Source organism: Muscardinus avellanarius, assembly GCF_963383645.1.
Source record: "Muscardinus avellanarius genome assembly, chromosome: 15".
Classification (NCBI taxonomy): Eukaryota; Metazoa; Chordata; class Mammalia; order Rodentia; family Gliridae; genus Muscardinus; species Muscardinus avellanarius.
The window spans coordinates 85581206-85609190 of NC_137801.1; the positions used below are offsets into that span (position 1 = coordinate 85581206).

Genomic DNA, 27985 nt, shown 5'->3' on the forward strand with positions numbered 1-27985 from the left:
CGCCCCCACGCCACCATGCTCACCAGCGCCCTGTTTCCTGGTATTGCGCAACGCCGCCAGCTGGGCGGAACCTCCGCCGACTCTCCAACCCCGCCGTGCCTCAGTTTCCTCGTTTGCAAAGTGGAGACGCCGAGAGCGCCCATCTCAGGTCGTGAGGCCGCGACGCGCTCGGACAGCCAGGCGTGGAGGGTCCGAGTGTGCGTGTCTTTCGAGTCCATTTATTTGTTTACTTATTTATTGGCTTATTTTTCTGGCGGTACTGGGGATTGAACCCAAGAGCATTCTACCTCCGAGCTAGAACTACACCCCAGCCCTTTAAAAAACTTCTTTATTTTGGAACAGGGCCTCACTAAGTAGCTGAAGCTAGCCGCAAACCAGCAATCCTCCTGTCTCATCCTCCCCAGTACTGGAAATACAAGCGTGGACCACCACGCCAGGCTTTGGTACTGAAGATTGAACCTGAGGGATTCCACTACCCAGCCTTATTTTATTTTGAGACAGGGTCTTACTAGGTTGATGAGAGTCTCACTTCTTAATGAGGCTGTCCTCAAATCTATGTCCTCCGGTCTCAGCCTCCCAAATCCTGAATTACAAGCATGCACCAACATGCCTGGCCCCAAGAGCTCCTCACTGTGGCATTAAGCAGCCAGGTTCCTGCACGGCTGGGGTCCAATGGCAGCTCCCTTTACGCGGAAAACGCAGCCTGTAAAATGTTCCTGTTTCTTTCTCTTTCTCTCTCTCCCGCGATCCTCCTGTCTCAGCCTCCCGAATGCTGGGATTACAAGTGTGCGCCATCACGCCCGGATACGGTTCCTATTTTTTTTATTTTTTTTCCGGGTCTGGGGATGAAACCCAGGGTCATTCGACCTCCGAGCTACACCCCCTGCCCTATTTTTTATTCTTTATTTTGAAACCGCGTCTCACTGAGTTGCAGAGGGCCTCACTAAGTAGCTGCGGCTGTCCGCGAACCGCGATCCTCCAGTCTCAGCCTCCGGAATGCTGGGGTCATAAACGCGCTGCCACCAAGCCGGGTTTCCTGTCTCTAAACTGGGAACCCACGGGTAGGGAGGCATTTAGGCCCCGGGCTGCTGCTTCGCGGTACGCAGGGGCCGCGAGAATTGTCCCTATTGGCGACTCGTAGAGGCGGGAGCTCGGGAGCAGCCCGGCTCCTGATTGGCCGCGCGCTCGGCGTTTCCGGCGCCTGCGCAGAGCGCCCGGCCGGCCGCGGCGATGTCCAGCCGGTCTAAGCGGGAGTCTCGTGGTTCCACCCGCGGGAAGCGCGAGTCCGAGTCGCGGGGCAGCTCGGGCCGCGTCAAGCGGGAGCGCGACCGGGAGCGCGAGCGCGAGCACGAGGCGGCCGGCTCCCGGGGCAGCCCGGTGCGCGCCCGGCGCGAGCCCGAGCCGGCGCCCGCGCGCGAGGCCCCGCCGCCCGCCATCGCGGCGCTGCGGGTGAAGCGCGAGCGCGAGGCCGACGAGGACTCGGAGCCCGAGCGGGAGGTGCGAGGTGCGCGGGGCCGGGCGGGGCTCCCTCCAGCCTCCCGGCGGCGGGGCGGCGGGGCGAGTCAGGGCTCCGGAGAGCCCCGGCCGGCTGCCCGCGCCCCGCGCCCCGCGCCGGGAGGCTGCCCGCTAGTGTTTCCCTCTCTGCTGGCTTGCCAAGCATGATGTAGTGGACAGCGAAGGGAAGGCAAGCCCCGAGGAAAGATGCGCGTTCCCGAAGGTCAGCCCGTGGTGTGCACAGGGCCCCGTGGAGGACTGACTCTAGGGACGCACACCAGCGCGGTAGCCTGGCTGCGGGGATTGCTGTAATCAGCTCTCCTTTGTTTTCGATCCGGTAGTCGCCTGTGTTTCCGTTAGCATCCGTGAGACTGGCAGGGCAACTTGTTAGCGTTCATATAGGGTGTGTGTGTGTGTGTGTTTTATAGTGGGGATTGAACCCAAGGGCATTCTGCTCTGAGCCACAGCCCGAGCCCTATTTTAATTTTTTATTTATTGGGGATTGGGAGTTGAACTCAAGAGTGTCGGACCTCTCAACTATGCCCTCCAGTCTTCTCCCCCCCCCTACTGGTGATGGAATCCCAGGGACATTCTACCTCCGAACAACACCCCTGCCCTATTTTTTATTCTTTATTTTGGAACAGGGTCTCACTGAGTTGCAAAGGGCTTCACTGAGTGGCTGAGGCTGTCTGTGAACTGCGATCCTCCTGTCTCTGCCTTCCTAATGCTGGGATTACAAATGTGTGATACCACACGCGGCCTTCCCCAGTCTTTTTATTTTTTGTTTGAAACAGGGTTTTTCTAGATTGCTAAGAGCCTTGCTAATTTGTTGAGGCTGTCCTCAAACCTGTAATCCTCCTGTCTCAGCCTCCCAAGTACTAGGGATTACGGGCGTGCACCACCAAGCTCAGCTTTTGTTATTTTGAAACAGGGTCTCCCTAAACTATAGAGGGCTTCCCTAAGTTGCTGAGTCAGGTTGCAAACCTGTGATCTTCCTGTCTGTCTCAGCCTCCCAAGTAATGAAATTACAGGTGTGGGCCACCATACCTGGCTTAGGGTAGAATCTTGGACTCTAATCAGTTCTTGACCAGTGGTGGCTTTAAGGATGTATGTGCACTCTTTAAACTGTAATTGAGCTGTGCTTTGTATTTGCTTTATGTAAGCACGTGTGTGTGTGTGTGTGTGTGTGTGTGTGTGTGTGTGTGTGTTACTGGGGATAGAACCTAGGGGCATTCTACTTCTGAGCTACACCTCTAGTTCTATTCTTTATTCTGAAACAGGGTCTCACTGAGTTGCAGAGGGCCTCACTAAGTAGCTGAGGCTGTCTTAGAACTGTGATCCTCTTGTCTCTGCCTCCCAAATGCTGGGATTACAAACGTGGGCCACCACGCCCGGCTATGTAAGCACTTGTGATAAGTGCACAATATCATTCATGGCTCACCGGATTATATAATATACAAATGAATTTTTGTTGGTTATATATGTGCAGAATACATTATCCTAGTTTGTGGCTTCTTATTATTTTTCATGTTTGCCACCTGAAAAATAGGAGCTCATCTTAATTGGAGCTCATCGGGATCAGATTTCCCCGATGTTTCTTCGTACTGACAGTTAACACTGAGTTCAAGTTTCCCATTTTTAAAGTTTGTGATGATTTTTATTTCAGCAAAGAATGGCCGGGTGGATTCTGAGGACCGGAGAAGCCGCCACTGCCCATACCTGGATACCATTAACAGGTCAGTAGAATAGAGATACCAAAGGTAGAAAAAGAAAACTGGGAGCCATGTGTGGTGGCGCCTGCCTGTAATCCCAGTACTTAGGCCGAGTAGGAGAATTGCAAGTTGGAGGCCAGCCACAGCAACTTTGTGAAACCCTCAGCAACTTAACAACCAATATCAAAGAGAGAGAGAGAGCGCACCAGGTGTGGTGGTGCACACCTGTAATCCCAGTACTCGGCAGAATGAGACAGGATCATAGGTCCAAGCACAGTAGTAATATTCTCATTAACCTAACAAGACCCTGTTTAAAAACAATAAAAAACGGGGCTGGGCTGTAGCCCGGAGGTGGAATGCCTTTGGCTCCACCTGTGCAAAACCCATATATAAGTATAAACTGTGTCTACTTGCCGTCCTGTCGGGTGTGGAGGGTAGAGGGGATAACTACTGCTCCCCACAGTTGATAGTTGGTTTTCAGACTGTTCTCTGCAGGATGCTGAGTGACGTCGTGGGCCGCGGAGCCAGTGCTGCTTCGTTGGGCGTCTCCTAGACCTCCCTCCCTGTTAACGGCGTGTCCTTCTGTGTTCTCTCAGACCGACCTCCCTGTTAATCGCGTGTTCTCTGTGTTCTCTCAGGAGCGTGCTGGACTTCGACTTTGAGAAGCTCTGCTCCATCTCCCTCTCACATATCAACGCCTACGCCTGTCTGGTGTGCGGCAAGTACTTCCAAGGTAAGTGAAACTCACCTTGTATTAACAGAATTTTTACGGAGCACAAACTCATTATTAAGTTTTCAGAGCTATCTGTATGTCTTGTGTGTGGGGGTGAGGGATGGGGGATTGAACCCAGGGCCTTGAACATGCTCGTGCCCATAGCTCTACTTGTAACTTTTTTTTTTTTTTTTTTTACTTATGACTTTTTAGATAATATTTTTGTCCTAAGGACTTTTCGTTTGTTTTATTTTTTGTGTGTGTGGTATTGGGGATTGAACCCAGAGGCATTTGACCTCTGAGCTAAACCTTCAGCCGTATTTTATTTTTATTTTTTATTTATTTATTTTAGTGGTACTGGGATTCCTGGAAGCCCTTCTACCACCAGGCTACACTCCCAGACTTATTTTATATTTTTAAATTTGGAAACGGGTCTCTTAAGCCAGCAAGGCTGGCTCAGAACCAGCGCGATCCTCCTGTCTCCGCCTCCCAAGCGCGAGGATTACAGCGTGCGCCACCATGCCCGGCTTATTTTTATTTTTAAACAGGGTCTTGCTAAGTTGATGAGAGTCTCACTACTTGCTGAAGTTGTCCTCGAACCTATGATCCTCCTGTTTCAGACTCCCACATACTGGGATTACAAATATACGCCACTAAGGCCAGGCATGGTGGCGCAGGCTTGTAATCCCAGCGCTTGGGAGGCAGAGACAGGAGTATCGCGCAGGTTCGAAGCCAGCCTCAGCTGGTTTAAGAGACCCTGTTTCCAAATAAAATATAAAAAAATAGGTCTGGGAGTGTAGCCTGGAGGTAGAAGGCCCCCGGGGTCCATTCCCAGTGCCACAAAACAAACAAACAAACAAACAAAAAAACCCAAATATTCGCCACTAGAACCAGCTTTTCTTTTTTTTTTTCTGGTAGTACTGGGGGTAGAACTCAGAGGCTTTCTACCTCCGGGCTATACTCCCAGACCTTTTTTATATTTTATTTAGAAACAGGGTCTTGATAAGTTGCTGAAAGCCTCACTAAGTAGCTGAGGCTGGCTTCGAACCCGTGCGATCCTCCTGTCTCAGCCTCCCAAGCGCAGGGATTACAAGCGTGCACCACCACGCCCGGCCTAGAACCAGCTTTTCTGAGGACTTTTTTATTCTGTTCTTTTCTGAAGTTTTAGTGTATGCTTAGACCAAGCATATACTATGTACTTAAATAGAGGATTCAAAAGAGATACAAACTAGCCGAATTTGGTGGCATGTGTCTGTAATCCCAGTACTTGGGAGCCAGGAGGATTGCAGGTTTGAGGCCAGCCTCAGCAAGTAGGAAGACTCTCAGTAACCTAGCAAGACCCTATTTCAAAACAAAAAATAAAAAGGGCTGGGAGTGTAGCTCAGAGGTAGAACTCTTCTGAGTTCAGTCCCCAGTACCACCAAAAACGATCAAACAAACAAAAGCATAAAAGAGACAGATAGAAACTGCATTCGTTGCTCTTAGGAGGAATCACATAAGTTTGACACATAAAACACTTGGTACCTTGCATAAGATCATGAGTTCCTTCTAGACTTGTGACCGTGAGCAAAAACAAGGGCGGTAGGGCTGAAAGATGCAAAGGTGAGTGGCCGCCGGGAGCCTCGTCGCGTTCAGGAGGAGGGTGGTGGGGCGGCGTGGGAGGGGACGCGGGCTCCATGGGTCAAGGCTGAGAGGTGCCAGAGCAGAGCAGGCATGTGAGCACAGTGCCTGGGCACGACTCGCCTGAGTGGGCAGTCGGAAGGTAGGGACTGACCCAGGTGTATGTGTTTATGTGAATGTGCGTACTGTGTGTGTATGTATCATGCATAATCAGCTATTCCTAGCAGCTTATACATACAAAGCTAGCTCATAAGCTTTTATGTATTTATGTATATTTATTTTGTGTTGAAATTAACTTCCTCAACCAATATATTTTATGTATGTATTTATTTATTTTTTGGTAGTACTAGAAGTTGGACCTAGGGACATTCAACTCTGAGCTACGCTACAGTCCTATTTTATTTTATTATTTTATTATTTTATTATTTTTATTTATTTATTTATTTTATTTTATTTATTTATTTATTTTTTTGTGGTACCGGGGTTCCTGGAAACCCTTTTACCTCCGGGCTACACTCCCAGGCCTATTTTTATATTTTTATTTGGAAACAGGGTCTTTTAAGCCAGCACGGCTGGCTTTGAACCTATGCCATCCTCCTGTCTCCGCCTCCCAAGCGCGGGGATTACAAGCGTGCGCCACCATGCCTGGCCTATTTTATTTTTTTTAAATTGGAAACAGGGCCTCACTAAGCTTCTGAGGGCCTTGCTAAATTGCTGAGACTATCCTTGAACCTGTGATCCTCCTGTCTCAGCCTTCTGAGTATTGGAATTATAAACAAGTATTGGAATTATAGGTGTGTGCCACCATGCCCCATGCCCGGCTTTTTTTTGTGTGTGTGTGTGTGTGTGTGTGTGTGTGTGTGTGTGTGTGTCACCAGTGATTGAACCTAGAAGCATTTTACCTTCAAGTTATACCCCAGCCTGATTTTATTTCTTATTTGGAAACAGGGTCTCACTAGGTTGATGAGAGTCTCACTGATTGCTGAGGCTGTCCTCGAACCTGTCATCCTCCTGTCTCAGCCTTCAGAGTTCTGGGATTACAGGTGTGCACCACCAGCCCTAATCAGTTTTTTCATGCCATCTAGAGAACAAAGTACCTCGCGTGCTGTTCATTCTTTCTTTCTTTTTTCCTTCTTTCTCTTCTCTTCCTTTCTTTTCTTTCTTTCCGATACTGGAGATGGAACCCAGGGGTATTCTACCTCTGAGCTACACCCCCAGACCTATTTATTATTCTTTATTTGGAAACAGGGTCTCACTGAGTTGCAGAGGGCCTCACTAAATAGCCGAGGCTGTCCACGAACCACAGTCCTCCTGCCTCAGCCTCCCGAGTGCTGGGCTGTTCTTTTTTGCCAGTGTTTGAGATTAGGGAAAGTCACCTGGAGACTCATTTCCTGAATGGCGGAGCACTCAGCTTTCGCTGCTTTGAACATGTTCTGGTACAAAATAATGAAAGGAAGCGCGAGCCTGGTGAGCACCGTCCTGAGCTGCGCCGTCCTCTTAGCCTGTCACCCTTTCCTGCAGGCCGCGGGTTGAAGTCGCACGCCTACATCCACAGCGTCCAGTTCAGCCACCATGTCTTCCTCAACCTCCACACCCTCAAGTTTTACTGCCTTCCAGACAACTACGAGATCATCGACTCCTCACTGGAGGACATCACGGTGCGTGCAAGGGCGCTTTGAGGCACATTCTTGCCTTTTCTTTCCCCTTTTCTTTCTTTATTTTTGTGGTACTGGCAATGGAGCCCAGGGGCATTCTTCCTCTGAATTCCACCCCCAACCCTATATTTTATTCTTTATTTTGAAACAGCGTCTCACAGAGTTGCAGAGGGCCTTACCAAGTAGCTGAGGATGGCCGCAAACATGTGATCCTCCTGTCTCAGCCTCCCAAGTACTGGAATTACAAGCATGTGCCACCATACCTGGCCCAATCCTCTTTTTAAATAATTTTTACTGTGAGACCTGGTCTCAGTAGCCCAGGCTGGCCTCGAACTTGGGATTCTCCTGCCTCAGAGTCCCAAGTTATCCAGGATTAGAGATAGGAATGTGCTACAGTGCACCTGGCTGGGGAAACCCTTTGGGGAGTCATCCTAGACTTCCCTGGGAACTGTCTCAGCTGAGGCTGGGGACGCATGTGGACAGCGGGAGAAGCAGGAATAAATTCAGGGTTCCAAAGTGTGTTTGTAATGACCTCTCTCCAGCCTGACATGACAACTCTTGTAACTGACTCGGGATATTTTGGGGGGCGATTCTGGGGCTTGAACTCGGGCTTCTATGCCTCAGCCCCCCCGGTTTTGTTTTTTTGTGTTTTTTTTGGTACTGGGGGTGGAACCCAGGGGCTTTTCTACCTCAGGGCTATACTCCCAGACCTATTTTATACTTTATTTGGAAACAGAGTCTCACTAAGTTGCTGAGAGCCTCACTAAGTAGCTGAGGCTGGCTTCAAACCTGTGTGATCCTCCTGTCTCCGGCTTCCAGCCCCCATTTTAAAAAAATTTATTTTTATTTTGAAGCCGGGCATGGTGGCACATACTTGTAATCCTAGCATTCAGGAGGCTGAGACAGGAGGATCACAGTTCATGGCCAGCCTCGGCTACTTAGTGAGGCCCTTTGCAACTCAGTGAGACCCTGTTTCAAAATAAAGAAAACAAAAATCGGGCTGGGGGTGGAGCTCAAAGGTAGAATGCTTCTGGGTTCCATCCCCAGACCCGCCCAAAAAAAAAATCATTTTGAAAAAAGGTCTCAGTGAGTTGCTAGGCTGACCCTGAACCTGTGATCCTCCTGTCTCGGCCTCCCAAGTACTGGGGTTAGAGGTGTGTGCCACTGCCCGGCTGGCTGGGGATGCCCTGCTCTTGCCCCGGGGTCAGGGAGTCCTGAGTCCCTGCCCCTGGTTAGGCACAGGCCTCTTGGTGAGGGCAGCCTGGGATGCAGGCTCCCGCTGTACTTAGAGAAGCGTGTCTGCGCTTGGCACAGTCGTTACCAGAGTTGACTGGCCTGAGGTCTGCAGAAAGACTTGGGTCTGGTGACTAGGTTTAGACAGAAAGCCCTACCAGATTAGTGGTGTGCAGAGGCCTTCCCTTTTACCTTGGTCTTTACCCTCTCCGTTGGGGGCCTTTCTGGATGTGTGGTGGGATGTTCATAACCAAAGCATTTTTTTGTTTTGGCAGAAATTGCTGTCCTAGACCTATCTTGTGTAGTCTGTTTACAGCCCAAAAGTAACTTAGAATTTTCTTTTGCTTTGCAGTATGTATTGAAACCCACTTTCACAAAGCAACAAATCGCAAACTTAGACAAGCAAGCCAAATTGTCCCGGGCGTACGACGGCACCACATACCTGCCGGGCATCGTGGGGCTGAACAACATCAAGGCCAACGACTACGCGAACGCCGTTCTTCAGGTGGGTGTGGGGAGGAGGGGCCTGGGAGCAGTGGGCTCCTTTACAACCAGAGGGCCCGGACCCTGGGCCTGGCTGCGAATTCTACTTGAGCGTTTGTTTTACAACAAGCAAAATGTTCTACATCTGCTCAAGGGGCTGTTGCCAAATGGTGCGGCTTTTTCCAGCTTCTAAGCTTATGGCCTCTGGAGTTTATTTATTTATTATATTTATTTATTTTGTGGTACTGGGGTTCCTGGAAACCCTTCTACCTCCGGGCTACACTCCCAGACCTATTTTCTTATATTTTTATTTGGAAACAGGGTCTCTTAAGCCAGCTCGGCTGGCTTCGAACCTGCACGATCCTCCTGTCTCCGCCTCCCAAGCATGGGGATTACAAGCATGCACCCCCTACCACCACCGGCAGGCCTCTGGAGTTTTTGAGGCATTCGACCTTCAAGCTATACCCCTGCCCAATTTTTTATTCTTTATTTTGAAACAGGGTCTCACTGAGTTGTAGAGGGGCTCACTTAGTAGCTGAGGCTGTCCGCGAACCGCGATCATCTGGTCTCAGCCTCCCAAATGCTGGGATTACAAGCGTGCCCCATCATGCCTGGCTTTTATTCTTTATTTTGAAACAGGGTCTCACTGAGTTGCTGAGGGCCTCACTAGGTAGCTGAGGCTGTTTGCACACTGTGATCCTCCGGTCTCAGCCTCCCGAATGCTGGGATTACAAGCGTGCGCCACCACGCCCGGCTCTTTTAACCCGTCTTTAATGCCAGTATCTCTTGGACGTCTGTAGTACTGTGCTTTGCTTGGAACTCGGAGTTAAGGGCGTCTCTGTAATTTGCGCTCTGGGGTAGGACTCTGAGGGTCTTTTTACTTTGAATTCCATAAGGCTATTCCAGGCCTGCACAGGGCTCTGCTAGAAGAACATTAGCTGGAAGAGCTGGTTCCAGTGGGCCTTGCAGAGGGTCTTGAATTAACTGGAGTGTGTGATTTCCAGGCTCTGTCTAATGTTCCTCCTCTGCGTAACTACTTCCTGGAGGAAGACAATTATAAGAACATCAAGCGTCCCCCAGGAGACATCATGTTCCTGTTGGTCCAGCGCTTTGGAGAGCTGATGCGAAAGCTCTGGAACCCTCGGAACTTCAAGGCACATGTCTCTCCCCACGAGATGCTCCAGGCTGTGGTCCTCTGCAGCAAGAAAACTTTCCAGATCACCAAGCAAGGTGAGGGGCAGGGGCCAATGGGAGACCCAGCTCGGGCAGCGCCCGCCCAGCGTCCTGAGCCTGGCTCCGTCCCCAGCACCCAGGCGAGGCGTGGAAGACGGCATCGCACTTCTCTGACAACGAAACTGGTTTGATGAACGGATCTTTCCCTGTTTTGCTGTGAACTTTGGTAGTAGCTAGTGAGTGGACAGCTTGGTTGGGGTGCTGCTCCCTGGAACCAAGAGATTTCCGCTGAGAGAATTGGGTTTTTCCTTTTTTTTTTTTTTTTTTTCTGTGGTACTGGGGGTGGAACCCAGGGGCTTTCTACCTCCATACCCCACCCCAAGCCCTTTTTTTTGGTGCTGGGGGTGGAACCCAGGGGCTTTTCTACCTCCGGGCTATCCTCCCAGACCTTTTTTATATTTTATTTGGAAACAGGGTCTCACTGAGTTGCTGAGAGCCGCACTCAGTAGCTGAGGCTGGCTTCGGACCCGTGCATCCTCCTGTCTCCGCCTCCCGAGTGCGGGGAAGACAAGCGCGCACCGCGCCCGGCCCTTCTTTTTTTTAACAGTCTCATCAGGCTCCCGAGGGTCTCCCTAAGTTGCTGAGTCTGTCCTGGAGCCCGAGGTCCTCCCCTCTCAGCCTCCCGAGTACTGGGATGGGCTCCAGGTGCGCACCACACCCAGTGCAGCGAGTCTGTTTTGTTGGTAAGATGATTCGAGGCGGCAGCCCTTACCAAGTCTCCGCGGTCTTGCTTCTCCTTTTGACCTACCCCACACTGAAGCTTTTCGGTTGTTTTTGTTTTTCTGAACCTAAGTTGTCGTTGCCCTGTGAGCAGAGCGCACGTCGGCTCAGTGCTGGGCCAGCTGGTGCGCATTGGTTTGCTGAATGTGTGTTATGGTGCTAGGTTTAGAGCCACAGGGGCAAGAAACATGGTTTTTCTCTTGCGGGTGCTCCCAGGCTATTGGGGAAGGGAGCTGTGTAAAAAGGAAGTTGTGTCAAAGCCGGGCGTGGTGGCGCACGCTTGTCATCTCCGCGCTTGGGAGGCAGAGACAGGTTCGAAGCCAGCCACGCACGCTGTCTTAGGAGACCCTGTTTCTAAATAAAAATGTAAAAATAGGTCTGGGAGTGTAGCCCGGAGGTAGAAGGGCTTCCAAGAACCCCAGTACCACCAAAAAATAAATTAAAAAAATTAAGAAAAAGGAAATTGTGGTTGAGTGTGATAGTGCACACCTGTAATCCCAAGTGTGGGAGGCAGAGAAAGGAAGATCATAGCTTCAAAGCCATCCCTGGCAATTTAGCCAGACTCAGCAACGTAGCCAGACCCTGTTTCCAAACAAAAAAATAAAAAGGTCTGGGGGGGTAGCTCAGAGGTGGAATGTCCCTGGGTTCAATCCCCAGTACCACAAAGAAAGGGTAATCTTGGGCGTTGAATGCTATGGTAGGAGAAAGCTGAGTGCTGTGGGAGCGAGTATGGAGCAAGGCCCCAGCGCTCACGAGAGGAGGAGGCAGGTAAAGAGGACCGGTGGTAGCCAGGCGTGGTGGGCACGCTTGTCATCCCAGCATTCAGGAGGCTGAGACCGGAGGATCGCGGATCACGGACAGCCTCTGCTACTTAGGCCCTCTGCAACTCAGTGATACCCGGTTTCAAAATAAAAAATAAAAAATAGGGCAGGAGGTGTAGCTCGGAGGTCGAATGCCCCTGAGTTCCACCCCCAGACCGGCAAAAAAAAAAAAATGAGGACTGGCGGGCAGAGGTGGGGCGGCGCCTGCACACACAGGCCGCAGGGAGCTGGACCTTGGCTCTGGCCAGTGGAGTGCTGAGTGCAGGGTCCTCACAGTACTCCCCCCACAAAATTATTTACTTTCGGTACTGGAGTGTTTTACCTCCAAGCTATACCCCCAACCCCATTTTATTTTTTGTTTTTGAAACAGAATCTGGCTAAATTGCAGAGTCTTGCTAAGTTGCTAAAGGCAAGTACTGAACCTGCAATTTTTTTGTCTCAGTGTCTGAAGTATTGCGGTTATGGGTGTGTTTCTTTAAAAAAAAATCTCCCCGCGGGCATTTTCCTTTGAGGTAACCTCCACCCCTGTTTCATTTTGATTTTGAAGCAGTCTCTAGGCTGATGAGAGTCTCAGTTTGCACAGGCTGCCCGGCACCTGCGATCCTCCTGTCTCGGCCTCCCAGGTACTGGGAGTACAGTGTGCGATACAGATTTCAGGCTGCTTGAGCGTGGTGCTTAATGGTTTGCAGCATGGCCAGTAAGGCTTCCTCTGAGCACTTCGCCCTCGCGGGAGCGCCGGCGAGTGCAGAGCAGGCCTGGCCGGCGTGTGCGCCGCGCCCTTCTCGCCCTCCCACTTCACCCCGGCCGCCCTTCTCTCCCCAGGGGACGGAGTGGACTTTCTCTCGTGGTTTCTGAATGCCCTGCACTCGGCCCTGGGGCGCACGAAGAAGAAGAAGAAGAGTAAGTCAAACGGCTCGTGAAAGGGGCCCCGCCCTCTGCCGCCCTCCGTGCAGCGCCCGAGCATCTTCTCTCCTTTCCGTCTGTGGTAGGGACTGAACCTGGCCATTCTTTCCCTCAGCTATGTCTCCAGTGTTCCCTATCTTTTATTTCGAAACAGGGCCTTAAGCTGTTACATCCTGCCTCGAACCTGTCATCCTCCTGCCTCTGCCTCTGCTACCCAAGCCCAGGGATTACAGGCATGCACACCAAGCCAGGTCCATCCTTTGGTTCCTGGCTCTATCTTTTTTTGATGGAGGGTGTGTGTTGGTATTTATTGTATAATACGATATGTGTACATACAATATGTATACATACACATAGACTAAATTTTCTTCCTGAATAGCCACTCCCCGTATTTTTTTTTAGAATATGCTATAGTTCCAGTATTTGTTTCGTGTGTGTATGTGTGCGTGTGTGTGTGTGCATGTGTTTGTGTGTGCTTGTGTGTGTGCGTGTGTGCTTGTGTGTGTGCGTGTGTGTTTGTGTGTATTTTATTGGGGATTGAACCTAGGAGCATTCTACCTACCAGCTACACCTCCCGCCCTATTTTGTTTTATTTATTTATTTTTGTGGTGTTGAAGATTGAACCCAGCAACATTGTACCTCTGAGCTCATATTTTATTCTTTTTTATTCTTTTTTTTTTTTTTTTTTCGTACTGGGAATGGACCCCAGGGGCATTCGACCTCCAAGCTACATCCCCTGCCATATTTTTTATTCTTTACTTTGAAACAGGGTCTCACTAAATTGCAAAGGGCCTCACTAAGTAGATGAGGCTGTCCACGAACCGTGACCCTCTGGTCTCAGCCTCCCGAATGCTGGGATTACAAGCGTGTACCACCATGTCTGGCTAGCCCTGTATATATATATATTTTATTTTTTGGCGGGTCTGGGGATGGAATCCAGGGGCATTCAACCTCTGAGCTACACCCCCTGCCCTATTTTTTATTCTTTTTTTGAAACCGGGTCTCACTGAGTGTAGAGGGCCTCACTAAGTAGCTGAGGCTGTCTGTGAACCACGATCCTCCGGTCTCAGCCTCCCAAATGCTGGGTTTACAAGCATGCGCCACTACGCCCAGCTTCTATTTTTTATTCTTTATTTTGAACAGGATCTCACTAAGCTGCAAAGGGCCTCACTAAGTAGCTGAGGCTGGCTGCAAACCACAATCTTCCTTTCTCAGCCTCTCAAATGGTGGGATTACAACCATGTGCCACCGTGCCCTGCTTTGTTTATTTTGAAACAGGGTCTCACTAAGTTATAGAGGGCCTCACTAGGTAGCAGCGGCTGGATGCGAACCTGTGATCCTCCTCTCCCAGCCTCTCATGTACCAAGATTACAAGTGTGGGCCACCAACCCCAGCTGTTATTTCTATATAGACATACACACACACTTTTCTTTTTTTTTGGCATGGTAATGGGAATTGGACCTAGGGGTATTCTACCCCTAAGCTATACATAACACAGCCCAATTTTTAAAAAGTTTTTGGTGGTACTGGGGTTCCTGGAAGCCCTTCTACTTCCGGCCTACACTCCCAGACTTTTATATTTTTTTTATTTGGAAACAGGGTCTTTTAAGCCTGCACGATCCTCCTGTCTCCGCCTCCCAAGCGCGGGTATTATAAGCATGTGCCACTACGCCCAGCAACACAGCCCTATTTTTTATTTTTATTATTATTATTTTTTTGGTAGTACTAAAGGTGGAACACAGGGGCTTTTCTACTTCTGGGCTCTACTCTCAGACCTCTTTTATACTTTGTTTGGAAACAGGGTCTCACTAAGTTGCTAAGAGTCTCACTAAGTAGCTGAGGCTGGCTTCTAACCTGTGCGATCCTCCTGTCTCAGCCTCCCAAGCACTGGGGTCAGAAACGTGCGCCACCACGCGCGTCTATTTTTTATTCTTTATTGTGAAGCAGGATCTCACTACATTGTGGAGGCCTCACAAAGTAGCTAAGACTGGCTGCGAACCTTTGATCCTCCTGTCTCAGCCTCCCAAGCACTAGTATTACAAGTATGTGCCACCATGCCCGGCTTTGTGTGTGTGTGTGTGTGTGTGTGTGTGTGTGTGTGTGTGTGTGCGTGTATTGCTGAGGATTGAACCCAGGGCCTCACGTGTGCTAGGCAATGCTCTACCAATGAGTCACCCAGGGGCAGCTGGTGGCAGTTCCTCCTAGTGGCAGAAGACATTATGTTAAGTGAAAGGTATGTGCTGTGTGTTCTGACATATGTGTGAGAGCTGAAAAAGTTGATATTCTGGGGGAAAATAGAGGAGCGGTTACAACAACAAAAACCAGTAGTGGGTTTAATTGTGTCCTGGAAGTCCTGACTCCAGCTGAGTCAGCCTGTCGTAGGCCTCTGACTCGGCTGTGCCGAGGGTGTGCAGGCTGCATGCACTGGCTCGCCTGGCCAGGGGCTGAGCCAAGCGCAGGCTGAGGGCTCCCTCCTCGCCATCAGCGCGCAGGCCCAGGCGTCCCCAGCAGCTTACTGCGTTAGAATGGGCTTCATGTTGCCAGGCGTGGCGCACGCTTGTCATCTCAGCATTCGGGATGCTGAGACCGGAGGATCCGGGTTCACGGACAGCCTCAGCTACCTAGTGAGGCCCTCTGCAACTCAGTGAGACTCCATTTCAAAATAAAGAGTAAAAAATAGGGCAGGGGGTGTGTCTTGGAGGTAGAATGCCCCTGGGTTCCATCCCCAGTGCTCAAGAAAAGCAAAGAATGTGCTCGGTGTTTTTCTCAAGTGCCCAGCACAGCTAATGGTGTGTGGGCTGCTTGGGGTGTGAGACCCTAGGCAGGGTAGTGTGTGACCTTGTTTCAGAATAAAAAGGACTGATGTAGCTCAAAGATTGAATGCCCCGGGTTCAATCCCTAGTACCAACTACTGCTAATAGAGAGTTGGGGCAGAGCTCAGTGGTGGACTGCCGCTGGGTCATGGCCAGCCGCACGCGCACGCGCTGGCAGTGTGTGGCGTGCTTTCCAGCCTCGCCACGCTCCTGTTTCACTTTCTGTTCTTGCAGCGATAGTGACTGACGTCTTCCAGGGCTCCATGAGGATCTTCACTAAGAAGCTCCCCCATCCGGATCTGGTAAGTGATGAGTGTGCTCCGGGCTCATTGATCCTGCCCTGGGCACCTGGGGACAGACGTGCCAGAGGACGGAGCCAGCCGCCTGCCCCCGAAGAGGTCCCACAGAGCGCCGTGGGTGCCAGACCCCGGGTCCCCGTGGAGCCCTTCCCTGGTAGCTGTGGGGTCGGGGGTTAGTCTGCAGGTTCAAGGGCTTTGGCCGTGGAGTGCTGATGTTTTGATTTTGGTACAGGATGTGACCCAGCACATTCTACCCCTTAGCTACACCTCAGCCCTATTTTATTGTTATATTTATTTGGAAACAGGGTCTCTCTGGGTTGATGAGACTCTTACTGCTTGCTGAGGCTGACCTCGAACCTGTGATCCTCCTGTCTTGGCCTCCCAAGTACTAGGAATACAGGTGTGTGTCACCATGCCTGGCTCTGCTGATGTTTTTTCAGAAAGCTCAGATACGCTTTCTGTACAGTCCGAGAGCTTTTTAGATGGTCTGGCAGATAAGCAGAATCCCTCAGAAGAAGGAAAGCCTAGCTGGGCACAATGGTGCCTGCTTTTAATCCCAGTACTTGGAAGGCTGAGAAAAGGAAGATCACAGGTTCAAAGCCAGCCTCGGCAATATAGACCCTTCCCAACTTAGCAAGACCCTGTTTCAAATTTTTTTAAAAATGCTGACGTATAGCTTATAGATAGAATGACTTTGGGTTCAATCCTCAGTATCAAAAATAAAAGAAAAGCCGGGCGTGGTGGCGCACGCTTGTAATCCCTGCACTTGGGAGGCGGAGACAGGAGGATCGCGCAGGTTCGAAGCCAGCCTCACTGGCTTAAGAGACCCTGTTTCCAAATAAAAATATGAAAAATAAGTGTCTGGGAATGTAGCCCGGAGATAGAAGGGTTCCATCCCCAGTATCACCAAAATAAATAAATAAGTAAAAAAGAAAAGAAAAAGCAAAAGCCAAGTGTGGTGGCGCACGCCCATGATCCTCGTAATTGGGAGGCTGAGTCAGGACAGTCTCAGCAAGTGGTGCAGCCTAGTGAGAACACACACACACACACACACACACACACACACACACACATACACGCGCGCACGCGGAGAGCTGCTAGTCCTTTTCCGTGTGTGTGTGTGTGTGTGTGTGTGTGTGTGTGTGTGTGTGTGTGTGTTGCTGGGGATGAACTTGGGGTATTCTGCTTCTAAGCCACACCCCCAGTCCTATTTTATTTATTTTTTATTTTGAAACAGGGTCTCACTAAGTTGCTTGAAGGCTAAGGGTGGCCTCAAACCTGGTCGTCTCGTCTCGGCCTTCCAAGTCCTGGGGTAACAGGCGGGCACCACCACGCCTGGGGGTTCTTAAACTAATCCAACCAGGTGGCGTTGCCGCCTACAAAGCTAACCGGGTCCTGGGCACCTCTCCTCTTCCCCATCAAATAATGTGTGTGTAACAAAAACAGGCCAGGCATGGTGGTGCAGGAGTGTAATCTCAGTACTTGGGGGACTGAGGTGGGAGGACTGCAGGTTCAAGGCCAGCCTCAGCAGCTGAATGAGACGCTCGGCACCTTGTCAAAGCTAGGTCTGGGAGCAGAGCCCGGAGGTAGAAAGCCCCCGGCTCCCACCCCCAGTGCCACCAAAAAAAAAAAAAAAAATCTGTTTCCAAATTAAAAGTGACAGGGGCCGGGATGTAGCCCGTGGTGTAGCCCAGAGGTTTCTGGCCTTTCTGTTCATGCCCCTCCCTCCCCTCCTGCAGCCAGCAGAAGAGAAGGAGCAGCTGCTGCGTAACGACGAGTACCAGGAGACCATGGTGGAGTCCACGTTCATGTACCTGACGCTGGACCTGCCCACCGCCCCGCTCTACAAGGACGAGAAGGAGCAGCTCATCATCCCCCAGGTGCCGCTCTTCAACATCCTGGCCAAGTTCAACGGCGCCACCGAGAAGGTAGCCAGCCCCCTGCGCCTGCGCCCCGCGCCCCCCTTGGTGGTGAGGGTTGAGCCCAGGGCCCGGGGCCTGCTCAGCAAGTGCTGTGCCACTCAGCCACACTCCAGTCCCTTGGGGTTTGGTTTTGTTTCAGTACTGGGGATGGAACCCAGGGACATTCCACCTTCAAGCTATACCCCCATCCCTAATTTTTATTCTTTCTTTCTTTTTGGTGGTACTGGGGATGGAACCCAGAGGCTTTCTACCTCTGGGATACACTCCCAGACCTTTTTTATATTTTATTTGGAAACAGGGTCTCACTAAGTTGCTGAGGCTGACTTTGAATCTGCGCGATCCTGTCTCAGCCTCCCAAGCACGGGGATTACAAGCATGCGCCACCACGCCCGGCTTTTATTCTTTATTTAGAAACAGGGTCTCAATGAGTTGCAAAGGGCCTCACAAGTAGCTGAGGCTGTCCCCAAACCATGATCTTCCCGTCTTAGCCTCCTAAGTACTGGGATGACAAGCGTGTGCCAGCACGCCGGAGGATCACCACATGTATACTTGTGGGTATTATAATACGTATTGTCGGTATTGAGTCCCTGGTGTTTGAATTCTCAATTCACAGCGCCCATTTTGTTCGCCTCCTGGATCTCTTAACCTGCTGCCTGCCTCTGGGTGCACAGAGCAACGTAGCTATTAGCATAGTAGAAGCATGGGAGGTGGAAAACCACTCCCCTTTTAAAGATGTTATAACGTAGCTACATGTAGTGGTGCGCGCCCTTATTCCCAGTGCTTGGAGGCTGAAGCAGGAGAGCCGAAGGAGGGTCTGAGGCCAGCCTCAGCTATGGAGTGAGCCAGCTACTTAGCAAGACCCAGCTCCAGACAAAGAAAATAGGAGCCGGGTGTGGTGGCTCACACTTGTAATCCCAGCATTCGGGAGGCTGAGATAGGATCACAGGTTCACAGCCAGCCTCAGCTACTTGGTGAGGCCCTCCACAACTTAGTGAGACCTGTTTCAGAATAAAGAGCCGGGCGTGGTGGAGCACGCTTGTAATCCCAGCATTCGGGAGGCTGAGATAGGAGGATCGCAGGTTCACAGCCAGCCTCAGCTACTTTGGTGAGGCCCTCCACAACTTAGTGAGACCTGTTTCAAAATAAAGAGCCGGGCGTGGTGGAGCACGCTTGTAATCCCAGCATTCGGGAGGCTGAGACTGGAGGATCGCAGTTCATCTACAGCCTCAGCTACTTAGCGAGGCCCTCTGCAACTCATTGAGACCCTGTTTCAAAATAAAGAATAAACAGTAGGGCAGGGGGTGTAGCTCGGAGGTCGAATGCCCCTGGATTGCATCCCCAGACCCGCCAAAAAAAAGAAAAAGAAAAAAAGAAAAAAATAGGGCTGGGGGTGTAGCTTGGAGGTAGAATGGCCCTGGGTTCAATCCCCAGTATAAAAAAAAAAATTTAACATTAATATTATTGTGAGAAAATTACAGAACTAAAATATAAATAAATATTTTTTGTTGTTATACTAGGGATTGAAACTCAGGCATTCTACCTCAGAGTTGCACCCCCACCCCTATTTTATTTTTTATTTTGAGGCAGAATCTCACTAAGTTGTGGAGGGCCTCATTACAAGTTGCTGAGGCTGGCTGTTAACCCGGATCCTCCTGTCTCAGCCTCCCAAGTACTGAGATTATAAGAATGCACTACCACACCCAGCTTTTATTTTTTATTTTGAAACAGGGTCTCACCAAATTGTGGAGGGCCTCAGAAGTTGCTGCTTCTGGCCAAGAACCTGTGATCCTCCTGTCTGAGCCTCCCCTGTACTGGGATTACAGGCATGTCCTGCCATGACTGACTGAAAAAATTTATTTATTTTTTTTATTTTTTTGGTACTGGAGATATGGAACCCAGGGGCATCCTACCTCCGAACTACAACCCTCTCAGTTTTTTTTTTTTTTTTTTTTTTTTGAAACAGGGTCTTACTGAGTTGCAAAGGGCCTCACCAAGTAGCTGAGGTTGACTGTGAACCTGAATCCTCCTGTTTTAGCCTCCCAAATGCTGGGATTACAAGCGTGCGCCACCACGCCCAGCCTGAAATAATTTGTTCTTGCTGTAATGTTACCCTTCCTTATCAAGTTAAGTTTCAGGACCCAGGTGTGGTTGGTACTGTATGCTTGTAATCCTAGTACTTGGGAGGCTGAGACAGGAGGATCATAGGTTTGTGCCCAGCAACTTGTGAGGTCCTCCACAATTTAGTGAGACACTGTTTTGAAATAAAGAATAAGAAAAGGACTGGGGTATAGCTTGGAGATAGAATGCCTCGGGTTCAATTCCCAGTCCCACATGCACATTTTAAAAAAAAGTTTTAGCCGGGCGTGGTGGCGCACGCTTATAATCCCTGTGCTTGGGAGGTGGAGACAGGAGGATTGCACGCTTGTAATACCCGTGCTTGGGAGGTGGAGACAGGAGGATTTGAAGCCAGCCGCACTGGCTTAAGAGACCCTGTTTCCAAATAAAAATATAAAAAATATTTCTGGGAGGGTAGCTCAGAGGTAGGAGGGCTTCCAGGAACCCCAGTACCACCAAAAATTCAAATTAAATTTAAAAAATTAAAAAATTTTAAAGTTTTAAACTGAGCATAGTGGCTCACGCTTGTAATCCCAGCATTTGGGAGGTTGAGACAGGAGGATTGTGGTTCGCGGACAGCCTCAGCTCCTACTTAGGCCCTTTGCAACTCAGTGAGACCCTGTTTCAAAATAAAGAATAATAATTTTTAAAAAAGGTTTGGGGATGTAGGTTGGAGGTAGAATGCCCCTGGGAACCATCCCCAGTACTGCACAAAACAAAAAAGTTTTAGCCAGGCATGGTGTGGGTGTCTGTAATCCCACTACTTGGGAGACTGGGACAGTAGGAATTTAGGTCCAAGGCCAGCTTCAGATCCTAAGCAACTTAGCAAGACCTTGTTTCAAAATAGAAAGGGCTTGGTGTTTGGCTTGGAGGCAGAATGCTCCCGGCTTCAGTAAACAAAGCCAGCAGCAGCCCCAGCAGCAGCAAACCCACCGCTGATCTGCAGCACTCTTGGTGGCCCCTCTAGGAATACAAGACTTACAAGGAGAACTTCCTGAAGCGCTTCCAGCTCACCAAGCTGCCTCCATATCTAATCTTCTGTATCAAGAGATTCACCAAGAACAACTTCTTTGTGGAGAAGAATCCAACGATTGTCAACTTCCCGATCACGTAAGTGCCCTGCCGCTCCTGTGGCTGGGTTTCTGTTAGTTTTGGACTATCTCAGTGGAGGTTGCATGGGACAGTGTCCCTGCCTGTGTACGTTAGGGCTTTGGTCCTGGTCCTGAAGGTGGATTCTGCCTGGAGAGCACACGCCTTTACCTCCTGCTGCTGGCGGGGAGAGCCGTCAGGAGGCTTAGTCTGCCTTTCCACCTTTCATTTGATTTTTAATTTTTGTTGTTGTTTGTACTAGAGGTAGACCCCCGGGGGGTACTCTATCTCCAGCCTAAACCTCCAAGCCCCATTTTTTGTTGTTTTGAAACAGAGTCTCACTAGATTGCTGATTATATCTTATTGAGGATTCGTGAGGGGTTTTGTTTTTGTGGTGTTGGTGATAGAAGCCAGGGCCGCAAGCGCTTTACCACGATCCGAGTTCTTGGCCCTATGAGAGTTTTAATGGGAAGGTGGAAGGTGGTGTACCAGAGGCTTCTCTGGTTTGCTGCCTGCTAACTCGGAAGAGCCTTGGGGAGACATGGTCAGGTCTGAAGGCAGGGTTTTCACGTTGAAGAAATGTATCTGGGATTGTTTTACTTTTTTTTTTTTTTTTTTTTTTTTTTTTGTGGGGATAGAACCCAGAGGCATTTGACCTCCAAGCTACATCCCCTGCCACCCCCCCTTTTTTTTTTTTGGTTGTACTGGGGTTCCTGGAAACCCTTCTACCTCTGGGTTGCACTCCCAGACACCTATTTTTTGTATTTTTATTTAGAAACAGGGTCTTCGAACCTGTTTCTGCCTCCCAAGTGCGGGGATTACAAGTGTGCGCCACCACGCCCGGTTCCTGCCCTATTTTTTAACCTTTATTTTGAAGCATGGTCTCACCAAGTTACAGAGAGCCTCACTAAGTAGCTGAGGCTGTTCGCAAACTGTGATCCTCCAGTCTCAGCCTCCCGAATGCTGGGATTAGAAGCATGTGCCACCACGTCCGGATTATTTTACTTTTTAGTCTTTAATTGTTTATTTTGGTACTGGGGATTGAACTCAGGAGCATTCTACTTCTAAGCTGTACCCTGAGCACTTTTATTATTTTATTTTTTTGTGGTACTGAGGATTGAACCAAGACAGGTCCTACTTCTGAGTTACATCCCCAGCCCTTTTGAAAAATGTTTTGAAACAGGATTTTGCTAAGTTGCTAAAGCTGACCTCAACGTGCAATCCTCCTGCCTCAGCCTCCTAAATACTGGGGTTACAAGTGTTTACAACCACACCTAGTTTCCCTTTATTTACTTATTTGGTATTGGGGACTGAACCCATGGACATTTTACTTCTGAGCTACACTCCCAGCCCTATTCATTTTATTTATTTTTATTATGCAGGGCCTCACTAAGTAACTGAGACTGTCTGCGAACCATGATCCTCCCGTGTCAGCATCCAGAATGCTGGGATTACAAGTGTGCGCCACCATGCCTGGCACTCCAGCCCAATTTTTATTCTTTATTTTGAAACAGGGTATTACTAGGTTACGGAGGGTCTCACAAGTTTCTGAGGCTGGCCGTGAACCTGTGATCCTCCAGTCTCAGCCTCCTGAATGCTGGGATCACAAGTGTGCGCAACCACGCCTGGCTTATGTCAGACATTCTTCACAGCGTGTGCTTCCTGCAATCTGCTCGCAGTCACAAAAAACAAATAGCTACTGCCTTGCAGAGCAAGCCAGAAAATAACCAGAACATCTGGGCGCAGTGGTACATGCCTATAATTTCAGTTCTCTGGAGTCTGAGGTCCACAGCCAGCCTCAGCAACCTTGTGAGGCCCTCCACAACTTAGCGAGACCCTGTTTACAAATCAAAACTAAAATAGGGCTGGGGAAGCCAGGCGTGGTGGCGTACTTTTGTAATCCCCGCGCTTGGGAGGCTGAGACAGGAGGATCGCACAGGTTCGAAGCCAGCCTCAGCTACTTAGTGAGGCTCTCAGCAACTTAGTGAGACCCTGTTTCCAAATAAAATAGGTCTGGGAGTATAGCCCAGAGGTAGAAAGCCTCTGGGTTCCACCTCCAGTACCACCAAAAAAAAAAAAAATAGGGCTGGAGATGTAGCTCAGAGGTAGAATGCTGCTGAGTTTAATCTCTAGCATCAAAAAATTAATTAAAATAAAGCTGTGGGTATAGTTCAGAGATAGAAAGAATGCCTTAGGGTTCAGTCCCCAGTACCACAAAAAAATAATCATCAGAACAAAGCTGTGTGCTTGTTGATTACTACGTGGTTTACCTTTCAAATTTGTTTTTTCAAATAGTTAATATAATCACAGTCTAAACTCATATAATCCTGTACCTGGGAGGCTGAGACAGGAGAAATTGCAGGTTCAAGACCAGCCTTGGTAATCTCAATGATTTAGCTGAAATTAAAAATAAAAATTAGGGCTGGGGTAGACCTCAGAGGTAGAATGCCCCTGGGTTCAATCCCCAGTACTACACACACGCACTGAGAACGTGGGTGACCTGCCTGGTTGTCACGCTGAGGGCGCTGTGGTGACGACCTCTGCATGGGAGGGCCGGAGGCAGGTGCCGACTGGCTGCGGCGGCGCCGGTCCCGCAACCTGGAAGGGCATGGTGGCTCTTACTCCCGGGATGAAAGAGGCCCCGTCTGTAGCCTGCTCACGCCCACGGCCCCAGGGACAGCCAGGCTCCCGTCCACGCTGCAGGCCTGCACTGGCAGCTCCTGCGCTGGCTTCCTACGGGCTCCTCCTGGCTGGCCGGTCACTGGCGGCGCGTCTGCGGCTGCCGAGGCAGGGCAGCGGCTTTGGGGCTGCTGGCGTGTCCCTGGCTTCCCAGCTTCGCTTTCATGTTCTCGCTGTTTCTTCACGTCCTCAGAAACGTGGATCTGAGAGAATACTTGTCTGAAGAAGTGCAGGCCGTGCACCAGAACACCACCTACGACCTCATCGCCAACATCGTGCACGACGGCAAGCCGTCGGAGGGCTCCTACCGCATCCACGTGCTCCACCACGTGAGTGCCCTCCCGCCAGGCCCGCGCTGCTGCGCCGCACTCCGGCTTCCTGTGCCTGGCGCGAATTTGTCTCGGGCCAAAGCACACAGCAAGCACTTGAGATAATGCCTGGCCTTAAACAGACTTAGCACAGACTGTTGTAACTTGTCACTCGATCGGCCTCTCCTGGCATGGTGGGTGTGATGACGGCGTTTCTTTGTGCCAGGAGTGCCTGCCTTGCGTCTCACATCCTTAAGACATCTCCAAGGCAGGGGTGTCCTTCTGCCTTTTTTTTTAACCCAAGGACATTCTACCTCTGAGCCACACCCCCAGCCCTTTTATTTTTTTTATCTTGAAATACTGAGATAAGGTCTCACTAAGTTGTTGAGGCTGGTCCCAAACCAGGGATCCTCCTGGCTCAGCCTCCCAAGTACTGGGCCTGCAGGCGTGCGCCACTGTGCCTGGCTGCGGAGCATCTTTCTCAGATGAGGAAACCTAGGCTCGGAGTTTGGGTATATATCCGAAGCCAGTAGACGTGAGATTTGAAGCCAAGTAGCCTACAGTCCTGCAGGCAGGAAGGGGCTTACTCAGTCCGCGCAGCCTTGTGCTCCCTGTGCGCTGAGCGCTTGGGGAGCCCAGGACACCGTGAAGCCCGTGTCCCTCGCCTGGGCCTTTGTCGTCCGTAGCCCGTGGGAGGGGTGGCAGTTGGGCACCGGCGCTGCCCCTGCCCTGATGGGTTCTGCGTGGAGTATGCGGGGTTGGGGCTTCATGGGCAGGGAGGGAGGCTTTGCTCTTCACGGAGTGGAGGCCGCACGCAGAGCGCGAGGGCGTCCAAGTACAGGGGCCGTGTGCAGCCCAAGGCCCGGCCAGGCAGACCCACTGCCGCGGTGTGCCTGCTACTGAGAGTCCAGCCGCTCCCGGCATCGCCCCGCACTTCTGGAGGGCTTGGAGACGTTCTAAACCCAAGCCGTCTCGGCGGGCCTTTATCCACTCCCAGAAACACTAGTGCAGACCCATTCTCTGGACTGTAGCCCTTTATCATGGCCTTCACTTAAACTATACCCCCAAGTCCCTAGGGAAGCCTCTTGAATCCCCCTTAGAAAAAAAAGCAGAAAAAGAGAAATGCAGAAGGTCTGATCTCCAGCATACTTCTCAGACTCCAACAGGAATCGAGGTGCTGTGGTTGACAGGTGCTAACTGAATATGCCCGGCTGGATGTGGGGCACACACCTGCACCCCAGGATGTGGGAGGCCAAGACAGGGGATCACTGGGAGTTGAACCCAGGTGCATTTTACCTCTGAGCTACACCCCTAGCCCTTCTTTTAATTTTTTATTTTACTAAGTTGCTGTGGGTCTTATTAAATTGTTGAGGCTGGCCTCAAACCTGTGATTCTCCTGTCTTAGCCTCTTCAACTCTGGGATCACAGGTGTGTGCCGCCACTCCCAGCTTCCCCAGGGCTCTTGGTGGATGTCCAGTGGCCACTCTGATCTTCTGACTTTCAGCTACGATCCCTTTTCTCTGCATCCTTTTGGTGTTAGGCAGCTGACTAACCCAGCCCTTCTGCTTTCTGCAGGGGACCGGCAAGTGGTATGAGTTACAGGACCTCCAGGTGACCGACATCCTGCCCCAGATGATCACACTGTCGGAAGCGTACATTCAGGTGGGTGTGGACCAGGAAGCAGTGGGATGATGTTAGAGCCTTGGCTAGGGCCCAGGCCCTGCAGAGAAAGACACACACACACACACACACACACACACACACACACACACACACACACATCTAGATAGGAAAGTTACAGGTTTTCAGAAGAAAGCCGAGCGCAGTGGTGCACGTTTGTAATCCCAGTATTTGGGAGATTGAGACAGGATCGCGGGTTCACAGCCAGCCTCAGCAACTTAGTGAGACCCTCCTTCAAAAGTCTTAGGCCCTTTGCAACTCACTGAGACCCTGTTTCAAATTAAAAAATAAGACTGAAGGTGAGGTCGAGGTAGAATGCCCCTGGGTTCCATCCCTAGTACCGCAAAAAAAAAGAAAAGAAAAGGAAAAGAAAGAAAATGGGTCTGGAGTTGTAGCTTGGAAGTAGAATAACCATGGGTTCAGTCCCCATTACCACACGCACAAAAAGGCTTTCAGAAGAGAGGGGTCGGGCTGGCAAGTGGCGTGCACCTGCAGTCCCAGTCCCTGGGAGGCTGAGATGGGAAGATCAGAGGCTTGAGGCCAGTCTCAGCAGCTTAGCAAGACCCGATTTCAATGTAAAGCATAAAAGTAAGTGGGTGTAGCTTAGAGGTAGAATGCCCTGGGTTTCATCCCCAGCAGCCCAATGAAGAAGAGATGAGTTAGAAGGCAGGCGCTGAGCTGGCGAAGGTGGTGCTCGCAGAGGGCCATTGGTTTCCATGGGGACGCCGCTCACAGTGGACCCCGAACCTCGCCCCATGGCTCTGTGGTCTCCGGCCCTTTCTTTCTCTGTGACTTGGGGTGCCAGCCATGTTTTCTTGGTGATACTGGGGGTGGAACCCAGAGGCTTTCTACCTCTGGGCTATGCTCCCAGACCTTTTTTTTATACTTTATTTGGAAACAGGGTCTCACCAAGTTGCTGAGAGCCTCACTCAGTAGCTGAGGCTGGCTTCGAACCTATGTGATCCTCCTGTCTCAGCCTCCCAAGCTCGGGGATTACAAGCGTGTGCCACCACGCCCAGCACGCCAGCCATATGTTTTTGACTTCTCCATTGCCTGAGCGCCCAGGAGCAAGGCTGCTTTTGTTAACTGCTCTAGGGCTAGAGAGAGGGGAGGCTGGCTAAGAAGACCCAGGGCCTCATGCATGACAAACATGTGCTGTCCTTGGGAGGTGAGAGGATCCCGAGCGTGCGGCCACTTAGCGAGACCCTGTTTCAGGATAAAAGTGAAATAGGACCGGGGTCAAGCTGAGGGCTGGAGCGCGTCCGGCGCACGCCTCGGCGCCGCAGAGAGAGGAGAGCGTGGTAGGAAGAGGAAGGTGCGCTGGGGAGCGGCAGGGGGTGCTGGGGTGTCGCCTGGCCGCGCATGCTCACGGTCTGCTTTCATTTCTGCCAGATCTGGAAGAGGCGTGACAGTGACGAGACCAACCAGCAGGGGGCCTGAGGCGGCCTCCAGAGCCTGCCCGGCTGTGGGCCCCATGGCCCTGTGCCCTCCCCAGCTGCCCCTGGGCCAGGTCGTGGGAGATGAGCGCTCGCGTGTCCTCCGCGTCCGACCTTTACAGATCGCAGGTGGACAGGGCGTGCCTTGGAGGCGCTGGGCTGTTTAAAGGACAGACCACCTTGCAAACAGTAGGCCGCATCCTTCTGTCTGTCATAAGGCTTTCCTACGGCTCCCGCCACGTCCTTCCGTCTGAATGGATTAAACGTCGCCTGTTTTGAAAGCAGCCTCTAGTTTCTCTTCGCCGCGGCCGCTGGCCGAGGAGGACCCCTTTTCCTTGTGAATCTTTGCCGCTGTCCTGCGGTGCGTCACCCGCGGGCATCCTTCCTTCCGTCAGCTGGGATGGTGGACCAGCCCGGGTGTTTCTCTCTGGGTAACCAGGTATCCGACTAAAAGGAGTCAGTTAGCCTGGTGCGTGGGTACGTCCAGGATGCAGGCCAGCCTGCGCAACTTAGTGAGACCCTGTTTCAAAATGAAAATTAAAAAGTGCTGCAGCGGAGCCCGGAGCTAGAGATTGTGAGAAGGGAGCTCCCTCGGGAAGCCATGTGCTTCTGCGGCCGCCGCCTCCACAACTTGGACAGCGGCGCCCTGTCCCCGTCCTCTCCAGCCACTTTACCTGCCCCTGCCCGCTCGCTCCCTCTGTCCACCTGTTAAGAGTTGAGGGAGGCTGGCCTTCAACCTGCGATCCTCCTGTCTCAGCCTTCCAAGTACTGGGATTATAAGAGTGTACCATGCTCAGGTTCCAACTAAACTTTTTTTTTTTTGCGGTACTGGGGATGGAACCCAGGGGTATTCTACCTTCGAGCCACACCCCCAGCCCTGTTTTTTTTTTTTTTTTTTAATTTTTATTGCTAAACAGGGTCTCACTGAGTTGCGAAGGGCCTCGTTAAGTAGCTGATGTTGTCCACAAACCACCATCCTTAGATCTCTGCCTCCTGAGTGCTGGGATTACAAGCGTGCGCCACCACGCCCGGCCATTAACGTCTCTCTCTTTTTTTTT

At 50.9% G+C, this 27985-nt stretch overlaps 1 protein-coding gene across 1 annotated transcript; it reads left to right on the forward strand.

The window, feature by feature from the left end:
- Window positions 1-1230: 1230 nt before the first annotated feature.
- Window positions 1231-26931, forward strand: USP39 (ubiquitin specific peptidase 39; the record flags this gene model as incomplete). The annotated part of the gene is made up of 13 exons (XM_080711314.1): window positions 1231-1504; window positions 3161-3230; window positions 3845-3939; window positions 7060-7196; window positions 8779-8931; window positions 9914-10139; window positions 12506-12583; window positions 15634-15701; window positions 17438-17626; window positions 20703-20845; window positions 23697-23832; window positions 25387-25473; window positions 26884-26931. The coding sequence occupies 13 exons, from the start codon at window positions 1231-1233 to the stop codon at window positions 26929-26931; spliced, it is 1704 nt and encodes a 567-aa protein (XP_080567440.1).
- Window positions 26932-27985: the final 1054 nt, after the last annotated feature.